This window comes from Protomyctophum parallelum (genome assembly GCF_964188405.1).
Source record: "Protomyctophum parallelum genome assembly, chromosome: 22".
NCBI lineage: Eukaryota > Metazoa > Chordata > Actinopteri > Myctophiformes > Myctophidae > Protomyctophum > Protomyctophum parallelum.
The window spans coordinates 35,860,346-35,877,254 of NC_139714.1; the positions used below are offsets into that span (position 1 = coordinate 35,860,346).

A 16,909-nucleotide genomic window follows, 5' to 3' on the forward strand; every position below is an offset into this window, starting at 1 on the left:
AATGTTTTGATGAATTGAACAATGTGGACCCTGTTGTAAACAAGTGTAATGCTTAATTGGGTCGTCCACTCACAGTTGACAGTCTTTGTATTGAGTCTGTGCTTAAAATGTACTGTAAATTCTACAAACTGTTAATAAATATTTCAATCAATCAATCAAAGCTTGTAGATCTGCCATTGTCACCATTATTCTTTAGATCACGCCCATTGTGTTGAACCACTCCCTCCCCGTCTGTCTGTGTGTAAACCTGTGATATCATGACTCAGTCCGTCGCAGACAGTAAACGGTACTGAGTCTGTCTCACTGCACTGATCCTGCTCTGCTGCTCTGGACGCTTTGAGCAACTAAACTACAGACTGCCTATAATCCAAAACCTTTCTTCACCTTCACCACATTGACGTCTGGATCCCCTGGAATTTATATACTTATCTGGCAAAACCTCCGCGATATAAAAAGGTATATTTATTACATTTCCAATTTATTTAAGCCTATTTTCTCAGTCAACAATGTTTTTTGTATAAAGTCGATCATATTGTAACACATTTAATCCTAGAGATCACTAGCCTATGAGGTCATTTCAGATAAATTCACTCGCACTTTCATGATGGGGCCGCTATAGTTCACACTATTTTATTTTGTCTTAACACTTTTATACCTCATCATGCCTTCTTGTAGGCTATAGCCTACCTATGGCTTTCATGGCCCATTGTTGGTGTTTGTAGGCTCGTACCCTACATGTCATCTCATTTTCGAAGTGTATATATCCTTATGAATATGTACACTTTGGAATTTAATTTAATTAAATTAGGCTTACTGGTCAAATAGTGGCGTACGTAGGGCGGCCGTAGGTCTGATGCTGCATCACACTGACCATAAACATGATTAAAATGTGTCCTTACCTCGTACACTCGCTCACCACCACTTGTTTATGTCATAAAGTTAATTAAACAAAGTGAGGCGTTTCCCCCCCCCCCCCCCCCCCATGTAGCCCATTAATTAAGTTGTCCTGCCTCGTCACTCACGCTTCAGTCAGGCAGAGAGAAACAAGTTCAGTGTGCTATTCGGTGTGTGGTGTATTTCTAGTAAAACATAATACTTTGTTAATTTCACTTGTTCAAATGGCTCATAAAAGGCTCCATTTGGTATTTTCTTTTAGGTGTGCACAGTGGAAAGCCAAATACATAATATACATACATAGTGTAGTGTGTAGTGTAAACACTTGTGGTTTTACTGTACATTATGGCAATACACTTCTTGTATCATTCATTTGCACACTCAGAATCTCAGGCCCATTTGTAAACAAGTCTTAGTGCTTTTTCTGGTTTTATCCTCTTAGCAGATTTCGTATTGACCTGGACTTTCGTTGAACTGTACCCATTCTACAAACTGTTAATCATTCTCAATCATTAGTTAAACTATCAATAGCGGAACCCCTGGAACTCCCCCAAGGACCCCATATTGAGAACCACAATCACAGGGACCCCCTGTTCTATAGGGGTCATGCAGCACCGGAGCCTAACGGCCCTCAGCAAGCTGTGGCCCCGATGAGAACCCAGGGGCAATTTGAGTCTTCCTTTGATCTCCTCTCGTCGTGTTTGAGCTTGTCACAAGCTCTGTAATATAACTAGGAGGATGAGCGTACAGTGGCGCACAAGATTAATGAGCTGTGTACCCTTCTGTGGTTCTCCGCTTAATGAAAACTAGATTTTTCCAAATGGGGGGGGGGTGACATCATGACATGCTGGTTGCCAAACATGGACACCACAAGAAGCTCTGCATGCTGCTTCTTATGGCATTTTATTATTTGTCACTTTGAAAAGCTCAGCTTGAGTCTCCCAACAGATTCTATTTGGGCCTTTGAGCCTGTAATTACAAACAGTTACATTAGTCTGTCTGTAATGCATGTGTGAGACAGAAAAGTGACTGCATGTGTGAGACAGAAAAGTGACTGCATGCGTCAGGCAAATTCCATGCGGTCTCACAATAGTGTTTACCGACTTACTGGTTTGTTTTTTTGGAAGCTTTAGATCTATATCCTGCGGCCACAGGGCCAAAAGAACAATGCTCAGAGGCATGGTGTTGCCCCAGACCGTTCCCATGGACATTAAGTCCTATGGTGTTGCCCCAGACCGTTCCCATGGACATTAAGTCCTGTTGTTTTTAAGGACAGGCTCAGACACTCTGGCTCGGTTTGAGGTTTTTCTGGGACATCCTCCTCCTCAGCGAGTAATCAGTAAAGCAGGATTAGGAACACTCTAGTGCACGGTACGGTACGGTACGGTACGGTACGGTACGGTACGGTACGGTACGGTACGGTACGGTACGGTACGGGGTGTAAAGAATAACACCGAACCACAGGACTACCAACACAGTACAATACACGTCTACAAGGAGATACTATTACACCGAAAACAGGACTACCAACACAGTACAATACATTTAGACAAGGAGATACTATTACACTGAAAACAGGACTACCAACACAGTACAATACATTTATACAAGGAGATACTATTACACCGAAAACAGGACTACCAACACAGCACAATACATTTATACAAGGAGATACTATTACACCGAAAACAGGACTACCAACACAGTACAATACATTTAGACAAGGAGATACTATTACACTGAAAACAGGACTACCAACACAGTACAATACATTTATACAAGGAGATACTATTACACCGAAAACAGGACTACCAACACAGCACAATACATTTATACAAGGAGATACTATTACACCGAAAACAGGACTACCAACACAGCACAATACATTTATACAAGGAGATACTGATTACACCGAAAACAGGACTACCAACACAGTACAATACATTTATACAAGGAGATACTATTACACCGAAAACAGGACTACCAACACAGTGCAATACATTTATACAAGGAGATACTATTACACCGTAAACAGGACTACCAACACAGTACAATACATTTATACAAGGAGATACTATTACACCGAAAACAGGACTACCAACACAGTACAATACATTTACACAAGGAGATACTATTACACCGAAAACAGGACTACCAACACAGTACAATACATTTATACAAGGAGATACTATTACACCGAAAACAGGACTACCAACACAGTACAATACATTTACACAAGGAGATACTATTACACCGAAAACAGGACTACCAACACAGTACAATACATTTATACAAGGAGATACTATTACACCGAAAACAGGACTACCAACACAGTACAATACATTTACACAAGGAGATACTATTACACCGAAAACAGGACTACCAACACAGTACAATACATTTATACAAGGAGATACTATTACACTGAAAACAGGACTACCAACACAGTACAATACATTTATACAAGGAGATACTATTACACCGACAACAGGACTACCAACACAGTACAATACATTTATACAAGGAGATACTATTACACCGACAACAGGACTACTAACACAGTACAATACATTTATACAAGGAGATACTATTACACCGAAAACAGGACTACCAACACAGTACAATACATTTATACAAGGAGATACTATTACACCGAAAACAGGACTACCAACACAGTACAATACATTTACACAAGGAGATACTATTACACCGACAACAGGACTACTAACACAGTACAATACATTTATACAAGGAGATACTATTACACCGACAACAGGACTACCAACACAGTACAATACATTTACACAAGGAGATACTATTACACCGACAACAGGACTACCAACACAGTACAATACACGTCTACAAGGAGATACTATTACACCGAAAACAGGACTACCAACACAGTACAATACATTTATACAAGGAGATACTATTACACCGAAAACAGGACTACCAACACAGTACAATACATTTATACAAGGAGATACTATTACACCGAAAACAGGACTACCAACACAGTACAATACATTTATACAAGGAGATACTATTACACCGAAAACAGGACTACCAACACAGTACAATACATTTATACAAGGAGATACTATTACACCGAAAACAGGACTACCAACACAGTACAATACATTTATACAAGGAGATACTATTACACCGAAAACAGGACTACCAACACAGCACAATACATTTATACAAGGAGATACTATTACACCGAAAACAGGACTACCAACACAGCACAATACATTTATACAAGGAGATACTATTACACCGAAAACAGGACTACCAACACAGTACAATACATTTACACAAGGAGATACTATTACACCGAAAACAGGACTACCAACACAGCACAATACATTTATACAAGGAGATACTATTACACCGAAAACAGGACTACCAACACAGTACAATACATTTATACAAGGAGATACTATTACACCGAAAACAGGACTACCAACACAGTACAATACATTTATACAAGGAGATACTATTACACCGAAAACAGGACTACCAACACAGTACAATACATTAATACAAGGAGATACTATTACACTGAAAACAGGACTACCAACACAGTACAATACATTTATACAAGGAGATACTATCACACTGAAAACAGGACTACCAACACAGTACAATACATTTACACAAGGAGATACTATTACACTGAAAACAGGACTACCAACACAGTACAATACATTTACACAAGGAGATACTATTACACCGAAAACAGGACTACCAACACAGTACAATACATTTATACAAGGAGATACTATTACACCGAAAACAGGACTACCAACACAGTACAATACATTTATACAAGGAGATACTATTACACCGAAAACAGGACTACCAACACAGTACAATACATTTATACAAGGATATACTATTACACTGAAAACAGGACTACCAACACAGTACAATACACGTCTACAAGGAGATACTATTACACCGAAAACAGGACTACCAACACAATACAATACATTTATACAAGGAGATACTATTACACCGAAAACAGGACTACCAACACAGTACAATACATTTATACAAGGAGATACTATTACACCGAAAACAGGACTACCAACACAGTACAATACATTTATACAAGGAGATACTATTACACCGAAAACAGGACTACCAACACAGTACAATACATTTATACAAGGAGATACTATTACACCGAAAACAGGACTACCAACACAGTACAATACATTTATACAAGGATATACTATTACACTGAAAACAGGACTACCAACACAGTACAATACATTTACACAAGGAGATACTATTACACCGAAAACAGGACTACCAACACAGTACAATACATTTATACAAGGAGATACTATTACACCGAAAACAGGACTACCAACACAGTACAATACATTTATACAAGGAGATACTATTACACCGAAAACAGGACTACTAACACAGTACAATACATTAATACAAGGAGATACTATTACACCGAAAACAGGACTACCAACACAGTACAATACACGTCTACAACTTACAAGGAGATATTGTTACAGGATTCACTCACACATTAGTGCAGAAACTCACATTCAGAGCTCTGTCAAATGAGAGAGCACAGAGCAGACATAGCTGTGATAAATGGTAGGCCTTTACTTTGTTCCACCAAACCATTCCAAAGTCTATTTGCCTGTAGGTGTTTGTTTAGAAGCCTGCTATTTGCCTGTAGTTGTTTCAAAGCCTGCTATTTGCCTGTAGTTGTTTCAAAGCCTGCTATTTGCCTGTAGTTGTTTCAAAGCCTGCTATTTGCCTGTAGTTGTTTCAAAGCCTGCTATTTGCCTGTAGTTGTTTCAAAGCCTGCTATTTGCCTGTAGTTGTTTCAAAGCCTGCTATTTGCCTGTAGTGGTTTCAAAGCCTGCTATTTGCCTGTAGTTGTTTCAAAGCCTGCCGAGCCATATGAGGCCCATAGGACAGGAGCCCATCTCCCGTTTCTGTAGCGTGAGGCAGTTTGATGTACTAGTACACCCCTGGACATGACGCTAGTATGACGCAGGGATGGGCCAGTGCGAAGCAGAGAGGAACTGGGTCCTATTTTTCAGTCTTTGGTATGACCCGGCCAGGGATCGAACCCCCAACCACTCGGTCTCAGGGCGGACACTCTAACTATAAAGGCCACTGAGCTGGTCAAAATCTTGAGTGCTACATTAAATCAATCAATCAATCAATGAATCAAGTTGGAGTGAAATGAACACTGAGGATTTTACTATGTCTGTTGAGTGTCTGTGGTGCTTCCTGTCGCTCAGTGGGTAGCTTTTCCTCTCGTGACTTTCTTGTTATACCAACAACAAGGGTGTGTCATAATATCTGTCAAGTCAAACGGAAGGATTATGCCGCTCCCTGGCCGGCTGTTTGCATTTTGTAGAGTTATTTGCAAAGCGATAAAATGCACAACGGAGGTGTGATCAAGTACACCGGGTGAGATAAAAATAAAATAAAAACATCTCGCCACAAAGCAGAAGAAAACCACAACACGATGAGTGTCCTAAGGTTTTGTACATGAATGAAAGGACCTGTGCACCATTTGTGACATGTGTTTCTCCTCTTGACAGCAGACACAATGCCAAACTGGGGCGGAGGCAACAAGTGCACGGCCTGCCGGGGCACGGTGTACCACGCCGAGGAGGTACAATGTGACGGGAAGAGCTTCCATAAATGCTGTTTCCTCTGCAGTGAGTACTGTTCTGTTTAAATGCTGTTTCCTCTGCAGTGAGTACTGTTCTGTTCTGTATTGTTTTGCTCTTGAGCGCTTTTATCCCATTTAGGCCTGACGTCGAAATAAATAGTCTTCTGAAAGAATATATATTCAAAGATTTGTGCCACATTTTCACGATAAAAAAAAAATAGCAGACCTACAAGCTTGTAGATCTAGGCTCTAGGCATGTTCAGTGAGCACACGACACCGCTGGTCCTGAGATGCATTTGGCTGTGACTGATGAGACACTTTCTCTGCAGAGAACAGGACAAAACATTACATTTGTTCAAGATCCGTCCTCAAAACCAAACCAACCGTGCACGGAGAAGAAGCACGCAGCAGAGATCATAGCTGAACTCAATGCGACCCCTGCCTGCCTGTACAACTCGTGGACTCCAGAAACAGAGCTCACATTGACCGTTTCCTCACTGACATCTCACTTGGTCAATGGCTCCTCAGAGCCCACTGTGTGTGTGAGTGTGAGTGTGAGTGTGTGTGTGTGTGTGTGTGTGTGTGTGTGTGTGTGTGTGTGTGTGTGTGTGTGTGTGTGTGCTCACTGGATGGTGGGGGGGTGCGTGTCCGGTGTCCTGCTCTCGAACCTCCTCCAAATGTCAGTGAACTGAAGATGTTCCAGCCCTGCCCACAGTGCCCAGACTCATGCTTTCCCTGCAGGCCAAATCCAACTGGACCACAATAGAAGTGTTTATTTTTCTTTGCTTCCCTTTACAAAAGCTGCATTGTTCCAGAGCTCCCACTGAGGAGATAATGAAGGACCTTGGAGACCTGGTGCTGTACGTGGTTCTGTAGAGACCCGGTGCTGTACGTGGTTCTGTAGAGACCCGGTGCTGTACGTGGTTCTGTAGAGACCCGGTGCTGTACGTGGTTCTGTAGAGACCCGGTGCTGTACGTGGTTCTGTAGAGACCCGGTGCTGTACGTGGTTCTGTAGAGACCCGGTGCTGTACGTGGTTCTGTAGAGACCCGGTGCTGTACGACGTGGTTCCTGCCTTGCACTTCATCCGCTCTCTGTGTTTGAGCATCTCCAACTTTCCCCTTTCATCCGTTAACCGAACATGACATGTATTGAGTTGTGCTTTCATGTGAAATGTACCCATTCTGCAGACTGTTAACCCATTCTGACGGTCTGACCTGAGATCAGATTCATACGAGGTTTCCGCCGGACACACACTGGTCTGATGAACCCATTCTGACCTGAGATCAGATTCTAAAAATGTCAGTCGCTCTTCGATTTTTCAAAAATAGCTAAAGCATAACATGATGCTGACACCAAAATGGGTGCCCGGTCAGAATGGGTTAATAAATACTTCAATCAATCAAACACATCACAGTGCATGCCATGCACCATGCCATGCACCATGCCATACACCATGCCATGCACCATGCCATGCACCATGCACCCAGGGTAATGTGGTTAAAATCAGTAAAAGGACCACTTTTCAACCTACTGTAGGTCCTCACTAATAATCATGATAAAATGGCACAATTCTTTCTACTCTTGTGTTCATAGGAGGGCTGTGGGCAGTTCAGAAACCTGTTCACCAGTGACATCATCGATGGGGAATCCAAGCTAATAGAAATTGCAGACATTTTTGTAAAAAAAACATTGTGCCATTTTATCATGATTATTAGTGAGGACCCATTATATGAAGATAGGGGCGACTGTGGCTCAGGAGGTAGAGCAGGTCGTCCAATGATCCATGGGGTCGGCGGTTCGAATCCCGGCTCCTCCTGTCTACATGTCGAAGTGTCCTTGGGCAAGACACTGAACCCCAAATTGCTCCCGATGTGCTGGTTGGTATACCTTGCATGGCTTCCGCCGCAATCGGTGTATGAATGTGTGTGTGAATGGGTGAATGTAATGCACAATCTATGTAAAGCGCCTTGGATAAAGGCGCTATATAAATGCACCATTTACCATTTATAGGTTGAAAAGTGGTGAAGTGGTCCTTGGGTACTAGAAGCACGGTCCAGGCCACAGTACGCTGATGAGTCAGTACAGAGTACAGACGATGGCCATTCATTCCCCTGAAGCAACAATGTTAATGTTTCCAACAATGAAACAGCTGGAACCAGAAATCATAAAGGATCATCCCGCTCAAATGCGAAAATAACGTTTTTAACGGTGAAACAATCATTTTGGTCAAAAGCCAACCATCATCTAATCTTGGAACGAGAACAGGTGTTCTCAAACAACAGATGAATCACATCTCTGTCTCTGTAGTGGTGTGCAGGAAGGGGCTGGACAGTAATCACATCTCTGTCTCTGTCTCTGTAGTGGTGTGGAGGAAGGGGCTGGACAGTAATCATATCTCTGTCTCTGTCTCTGTAGTGGTGTGGAGGAAGGGGCTGGACAGTAATCACATCTCTGTCTCTGTAGTGGTGTGCAGGAAGGGGCTGGACAGTAATCATATCTCTGTCTCTGTACTGTAGTGGTGTGCAGGAAGGGGCTGGACAGCACCACCGTGGCCATGCACGACCAGGAGATCTACTGCAAGTCCTGCTATGGGAAGAAGTACGGTCCCAAGGGCTACGGCTACGGGCAGGGAGCGGGCACGCTCAACATGGACCGAGGAGAGAGGCTGGGCATCAAACCAGAGGAGTGAGTCAAGTTACAATCCTTTGTGTTCATTTAAAAGATGCTGTAAGCAGGGAAATTGTTTCGTTTAAAGGTATATTCAGTGATTTCACTCAAAAAACCTTAGGTTTCGTTTTTGGCCTGGGACCCAGCCTTTCGTCCAATCAGGATAGAGAGTCAAAAACGAAACCTAAGGTTTTTTGACCCCCAGGGGTTAACTGGGGACAGGGAGGAACTCCTTATATGGTCAACACACTAGGGAGGATTATCACAACAAAACAAAAAAATAAGTGATATTTGAATTAAGTGAAATCACTGAATATACCTTTAAAACAAAACATTATTTTCAGGATCCCACCTTGAGAACATCCGGTCTAGAATAAAGTAGTCTCTTGAGACAGACGGTGGGCTCACTCAATTTTCAAATGCTAAATAATCAGAAGCGCTGAAAATGCAAAGAAAACAAAAGGCTTACTGTGTGTGACCTTTAGAATAAAGTATGTGGTAGCATAGGTAGTAGGATAGGTAGTTAGTGTCGCAGGAATATAGCAGTATAGGGTTGTTCAAACAGTTCCCTGCAGACCTGGGTTCACAATGTAGTTACTGTAATTCTCACTTCTTAATTTCCATGTACTTTTGGGTACCAATAATCAGTGTTGGCAAAATATTACTTTAACACTAATATACTACTTATTACTTAAAAAAAGTAATAAAGTACTACTACTTATTACTCCCTGAGAAAAGTAACTAGTTACTTATTACTTTACTTATTACTTTTTTCTCTCGCCCCCAGTAATTGCATATTTTGTCCCCAAAAGTCTTACTTTGCATTTTCAACATTAGCAGTCTGTAATATTATTACTCAAAATGTGAAAGTAACTAGTTAAGTTACATATTACTGGAAAAAAGTAATAATATTACTGAAAGTAGTATATTACTTAAGTTACTTGCCAACACTGCCAATAATGACTAGTTCCCAGTTAGTCTACAGTGGACACTAGGCACACAAATCCAGGAAAGAAAGTATTGTGGGATACTTCAAAGCAGACTCATTATGTTAGTGCAGTAGTGCATTAGACTCCTTAGTTCTTACTGATCTAAGCTGCTCTAACAGGCCTGGGAACAGAACAGGGCACTGATTAGGCTTTCATATTAGACACAATCGGGGACAGAGGCTGTCACATACGTTCCATCTTGGCAGTGGGGCAGGAACCACGCTTGTACACATGCGCTATTATTACACGTGCACACAAATGAACGCACGCACACACACACTCTCTTGTTTATGCTGCAGTCGGAGCCTGGCTCTGGATGTCAGGTGATTATTATTATGAATGGCACCATTATGTAATAGGCAGGGCCAGGCTCCTGAGTTGGCCTGTTGAACCTTCTCCCTCTCTCCCTCTCCCTAGAACTGTCCCCAGCACAAAGGCCTTCATTTAGGGGCCGCTGGAACAGGCGGTTCCCCTTCGTTAAACACAGCCCCAGGGCCCCAGGCCTCTTAACTTTGTACAAATCTCTCCTCTCCTCAGAGAGAGATTGGATACAGTGGAAAGACAGAGATGTGTGCTGCTAATACATCAAAGAACCAAGAAATAGGCTTTAAATCCAAGAAGAATCATGCACTTGCAATTCACGTGACTTTCTGTATCATATGAGTGTTTGAGTACAGATGAAATGAACCGCTGAGACCTGTTTGTGATAGGACTACAACTTAAATTAGGCTGGTGCTTTGATATTACAGAGAAGGGGCTCTCTTATTGTGCTGAGTTTTAAGCTAATTGCATTTCTTGTCTCCCATTCAGAACACACAGTCACAAACCCACCACCAACCCCAACCCGTCCAAATTTGCTCAAAAGTTTGGGGGTTCAGAGAAATGTGGCCGGTGTGGGGATTCGGTTTATGCAGCGGAGAAGATTGTTGGGGCTGGCAAGGTGAGTGAGTCACACGGGACAGGCCGCGCCATCGGCCACCCTTCACAATGTGTGTTTGTGTACAGCAGAATGTGTTTGTGTACAGCAGAATGTAGACCAGTGTGTGTTTGTGTACAGCAGAATGGAGACCAGTGTTGATTCTGTTGAGTAAAACTATGACGAACATTCGTTCGTCGACTTTTTCACAGATGAAAACGAAAAAAAAAACTGAAATAAAAAACTAACTATTGTGACAAAAATTAAGACAAAATATACTGACAATTTTGTCAACAAATAAAAACTAGACTAAAATGTTAGGAGGGTCTAGTGGAGAAGAGATCCAGTAGAACTGAAAGACAAGTCAATTTATGATTCGTTGCACTCTGACAATAGCCGATCTACAAGCTCACAACATGTTGCGCTGCAACGCTTTGAGCTTTTAAATCTATTTTCAGAGTGAAACCAGGCATTACGATGCCGTCAAGGCCCGCCAAAACGCATTTTTAGTTGACAAAATCAACTGCAGATTTAAACTAGAATAACTAAACTAGAATATGAGTAAAAACTAAATGGAACACTTAAGACAGAGCCCCAGGGGAATACGTTCACATGGAGCAGCTTGTCTCTGTCTGGATTGCAAGCAGATGTTTATGCTATACACAGTCCTCTTCTAGTGACAGCTCAGGAATCCTGTGACTCAAACCATTTCATACATTCTGTCGTAAGAGTGCTGGCTTTGCGAAATACCTTGTGTTGTGATCCTGTTGGGCTGCTGGACTGTTGCGACAGACAGACAGACAGACACGCACGCACACGCGCACACACTGTAATTCAGAAATAACTCGCACAGTGGCACGCCCTGAGACAATGACAACAGTCAGACACCACATATCAACTACACTCCCATCGTAGCCTGTCACAACCTGACCTCAGCATCCCATTCAGTCCATGATGACCACACACGCCATTAATTAATTCTCCTCCACAGCCTTGGCATAAGAACTGCTTCCGCTGTGCCAAATGTGGGAAGAGTCTGGAGTCCACCACCCAGACGGAGAAAGATGGAGAGATCTACTGCAAAGGTAAGGTGGTGAAACCCCTCCAACCGATGTTGGGTATTTAATGTTCAGCGCTGTGGGCTTTGCTCTTGCTATAGCCCACGTAAAATAACACTTTCACACCGGTACGTGATAAAGGCTACTATATTTTCCTATCACACACTCAGTCTGTTTGAAGAGTATGCTTTGCATACCATGGGAAGGCAGAGAGACACAGAGCAGATAATTCCATTAGCTACAGTAGCATGCCAAAGGCAAGTCTGTTCACAACTGTTTTATGTACCGATTGTCACAGGCATTATCAATTAAACTAATACAATTAAGACGCTTATCTTTAGGTATAAACAGCAACCACCAGTGAACCTTGTTTAGTCAACCGGTCAGCATGTGGAGGAAAACAGGTGCTTTTCCCTACCATGATTTCCTGTAGGCCGCAGTCTGTTAGTTAGCACGGGTACGCCTTGCTGCGATGTGATGGGATCACTGGACCAGCCCAGGCAATAACAAGCAAACTTGTTAAACTTGTTAAACGACTCAAAAGTTCATTATTTTGGTAGAGCGGGTTCCCTAAGTACTCCACAATGAAAAGGAAAAGGGGGAAAATGTCTGGACAATTTCCCCCTTTCACATTAGTTGTCCACAACTTGTGGTCTCCTGTTCCCACTACTAAGGGGAGGCTTACTCATCCTTACACACAGAAGGATTGCATTTCCTTTGAGTAAACCTCAGCAGCTGCAGCGGATCAGCTTTGAACAGGCTATCACTGACACCAATCAGCCCCACCCATCTGTGTACGGACGGAAAAGGTGAATTCTCAACTACAACTATGAATCTATCTGTGCACAACAGAATCCAATGTAGTTAAAAGGGGAATTTCTTCCTACAGTGTGTGGACTTACTTTTTATCTTTTCTTCATTTGTCCAGCACCTTTAGTGCCTTTAGTGGTTTATGGATGTGTGTGACTATTATGTACTGCCTGACATCATTCCAACCTGACATGGCACGTACAACACAACAAAGGACCAGTGACCACCACACAGCCCAAGATGATGTGATTATATCAGCAGAGAGACAAACTGGATGAACTAGTGTGCTTTGTATAGCAAGAACACCACCGAAAATCACAAGCATTTACACACAATAACACTCCCGGGCTGTCCCCAGTGTGGTGTTTCCTCGAATGGTGCGTTGTGTGGGTTTGGCTGGCAGAGGCCGGCCCGACTCGTCAGGCTCGCCTCCCCAACAGTGCCATTTATTTATCAGGCCAGTTTCAAACTGGATGGGGAACAATCAGCTGACCTCAACAGCTGTAATCCACTCTCCACAATGACCACCCTTTTCTCATCAGCATGACAAGGCTGGATATGTTTTGGCTAAACAGAAAACACACACACACACACACACACACACACACACACACACACACACACACACACACACACACACACACACACACACACACGAGAAGTGGTTCCTGAGTTTTCGAATGAATCCTTGCAGTGATGACTAGCAGGAATGTTGCAGCTCAGCTCCGAGTCCAAACAGAGCGTGCTCTGTATTCATCCAGGACTCTGGTGGTCAGATGGTTGACTGTCCTCACCGTCAACACATCTTGACTCCATTTGACTTTATTCATGATTTTCCTCGATAAAACGTGCATGAAACAGATGTGTTCATCCTACCTTGCGTTGTTGGTCAGACAACGATTTGCCAATTCATCCTGGTGTTTTTCATTCATAAGGAGGGTGGGGGGGGTTCATCGAAATGAGGAGAATTAAGATAAATTGTCAATGACATAGACGACGACTTTATACATAATATACTATGATTGTCATCGTCGACGCACATCCCAAGCATATAAAACATAACCTAGATTATTCTGAAATGAAGACACAGTTCAGTTGTGGTATGACAAAGTATGAAGCAGGCAAATGAACCCTAGCGTTCCTATTCTTGCATAATTCATAATGGGTGAATATTTGGTAAAAATAGACAAACATCTTACTATAAACTTGGCTATTTTCACTATTTGACACAATGACCGTCCGACGAATAACTTAAGTCATGTCCATTCTCTCTCTCTCTTCAACAGCATGTTACGCCAAGAACTTTGGACCCAAAGGATTCGGTTACGGCCAGGGAGCAGGGGCTCTGGTCCACGCCCAATGAAAACCTCTGCTCCTCCGCTAACCAATGGGAGCAGGGGCTCTGGTACACGCCCAATGAAAACCTCTGCTCCTCCGCTAACCAATGGGAACAGGGGCTCTGGTACACGCCCAATGAAAACCTCTGCTCCTCCACAAACCAATAGGCTACGTCGGCCAGGGACCAGGGGCTCTGACACCTCTGCTAACCAACACATGAAGTACAAACACATATTTTGTACATCACTCTGTCCATTTCAGAGTCAAAAGTGATTTTTATCTTTCCCACAAACTGGAGTTTATGTATTCTACAACTATGCAATAAAAAAATAAAGACACACTGAACAATGTCTTCTTCCTACAGACATAATGTCCGGGGGCGGGGGGGAAGAAATCACAAGTGCACGAAGCGCCATTTTTCCACATTTGACTGTATTTTTATTATTAAAGCCATTAAAATGGATCCATGCCCAATATGTTTACATCTGAAGCAGAGATACAGTGATGTCCTGAAGAAGACGGAGAGGCACTGGAGATGAGCATGTGCTTTTCACATGGTGTGTGTGTGTGGGGGGGGGGGGGGGGGGAACCTGGACCAGTGGTAACCAAACGTTCACGTCGAGGACCCCCAAATTAAACAGAGGGTAGGAGCGCACCACAGGAGATACACTTTAAAATGGAAAGGAGGTCGCACAACTCGTCCCGATGCAAAATAAAAACGTTTTACCAACGTTTCGGCACTTTCCTTTCCATTTTAAAGGACCGCCAAATTGACACTAATTAGCCCGCGGACCCCCATTTGAAGAGATATGCCATGGGGACCCCCATAAGAGGAGATGTTTACGGCTCCAGCAGTGATTCTCAGGTAACCCGTTTAATTTCAAGGACCCCCCAGTTTGATATGCAATAGGCTACGGACTCCCATTGAATGGCATTTCTATCTCTGAGACCCCAATTTGTATTGTAAAATCAATGTTAATTTAAGAGTCATTTGTACACTCAGAGTTACAGACCCATAAGGGCCCATTTAGTTACAAACTATCATTTGGTTGGGACCCCCTGGAACTCCCTCAAGGACCCCTGGGGGTCCCCGGACCCCACTTTGGGAACCACTGACCTAGATTGCTGTCTGGAAGTACTAGTGATGTGTACTCTCTGAAAATGGCGTTAAGATTGGTGGAACGCATCATCATGGCTCACACAGAAAACAGCAGATCTACAAGCTGACAACGCTTGCGTTCGCACTGCGACAACGTGCATGGCTTGCTTGTGGATCTGCCATTTCCTGGTTGCGAGATGCCGCCGCGCAAACCAAGAATAAATCAGGCATATTATGGGATGTTCTGTGGGTTGGCATGGTGACATCAATGATATACCGGGTGGGGGGGGGGGGGGGGGATTGTGTGTGAAATGAGACACTGTCCCCTTCTGATGATGCAAACACGAGACCCCAAACACCTTTGGGGAGACCATTGTATAATATATACCGCCATCTCTTGAATGCTATCCTTAAAACTATTGCATGAACACGTTTCATTTTTTTTTTTTTTTTTTTTTAGAAAAACAAAAAAACAAATAATCGGTGCTGCTGTCCATTTAGTTCTCTAGTGTCTTTGCTTTACAATTTGTACATCCAGTGGTAAAACAAACCCAGCAATGTGACATAGGAAAAAAAAAAACCTTCAATATGACCAGAATTCACCAGCATGGAACATTCAAATATATTACACTTGCCACAGGAGGGCCTGGTGCCGCCCTGCTGGCCACAAAAGAGGCCTCAACATAACACACACTGGATGAAAAATAATAAACCCAAACAAAAAAAAAAAACGACATGAACAGAACAGAGAAAAGTACTTGCAAATACTGAACATTCACTATATACAGACACGTGGCTTGCTGGGCTATCACCTGGGCAGCTTGGATGGCGACTGGTTGGATCAACGAATATGGCGACAGCCCAGTGTCCAAGCGTTACACATGCAGTGGAGTTGTCTCGCGAGTCTGGGGGGGGGGGGCGGGGGGGTTAAAACGCCTATAGACAGCAGTGTCGGACATCACTAAAAGCTACAGTCATACACTTGGATTATAATCAGGGTTTTTATTTTTCCTTCTTTCCTTTTGGTTGAATGAATAAAAGAAAGAAAGAAAGAAAAAAAAACTTTTCCAGGAGCAGCTTCAACTAACAAAAAAAACAAACTCACAGAAAAACAAAAGGCTAGATCAGTTATGTACAAGATGCACATTCTTTACACTTCAGTCTGTCTGTCTGTCTGGTTGCTGCTGCTGTGTACAGTAGACTGTACAGTCAATGTGACGGGGGTGTACAGTCACTGTTCTGTACAGTCAATGTGACAGGGGTGTATGTACACTGCTGTACAGTTAATGTGACGGGGGTGTATGTACACCGCTGTACAGTCAATGTGGCGGGGGGGGGTACACTGTACTGTACAGTCAATGTGACAGGGGTGTATGTACACCGCTGTACAGTCAATGTGGCGGGGGGGGGGGGGGGTACACTGTACTGTACAGTCAATGTGACGGGGGATCCAGAAATAAAGTGATGAGAG

At 43.0% G+C, this 16,909-nt stretch overlaps 1 protein-coding gene across 2 annotated transcripts; it reads left to right on the plus strand.

Moving 5' to 3' along the window:
* The first annotated feature begins 279 nt into the window (after window positions 1-279).
* Window positions 280-14,428, plus strand: csrp2 (cysteine and glycine-rich protein 2). Of its 2 annotated transcripts, XM_083757468.1 has the most exons (6): window positions 280-456; window positions 6,486-6,605; window positions 9,078-9,246; window positions 11,028-11,157; window positions 12,125-12,218; window positions 14,288-14,428. In XM_083757468.1, the coding sequence occupies exons 2-6, from the start codon at window positions 6,494-6,496 to the stop codon at window positions 14,362-14,364; spliced, it is 582 nt and encodes a 193-aa protein (XP_083613594.1). In that variant the 5' UTR covers window positions 280-456; window positions 6,486-6,493; the 3' UTR covers window positions 14,365-14,428. The 2 variants fall into 2 exon arrangements, with proteins under 2 accessions (XP_083613594.1, XP_083613595.1); XM_083757469.1 differs by lacking the exons at window positions 280-456; window positions 6,486-6,605 and adding an exon at window positions 6,629-6,642.
* Window positions 14,429-16,909: the final 2,481 nt, after the last annotated feature.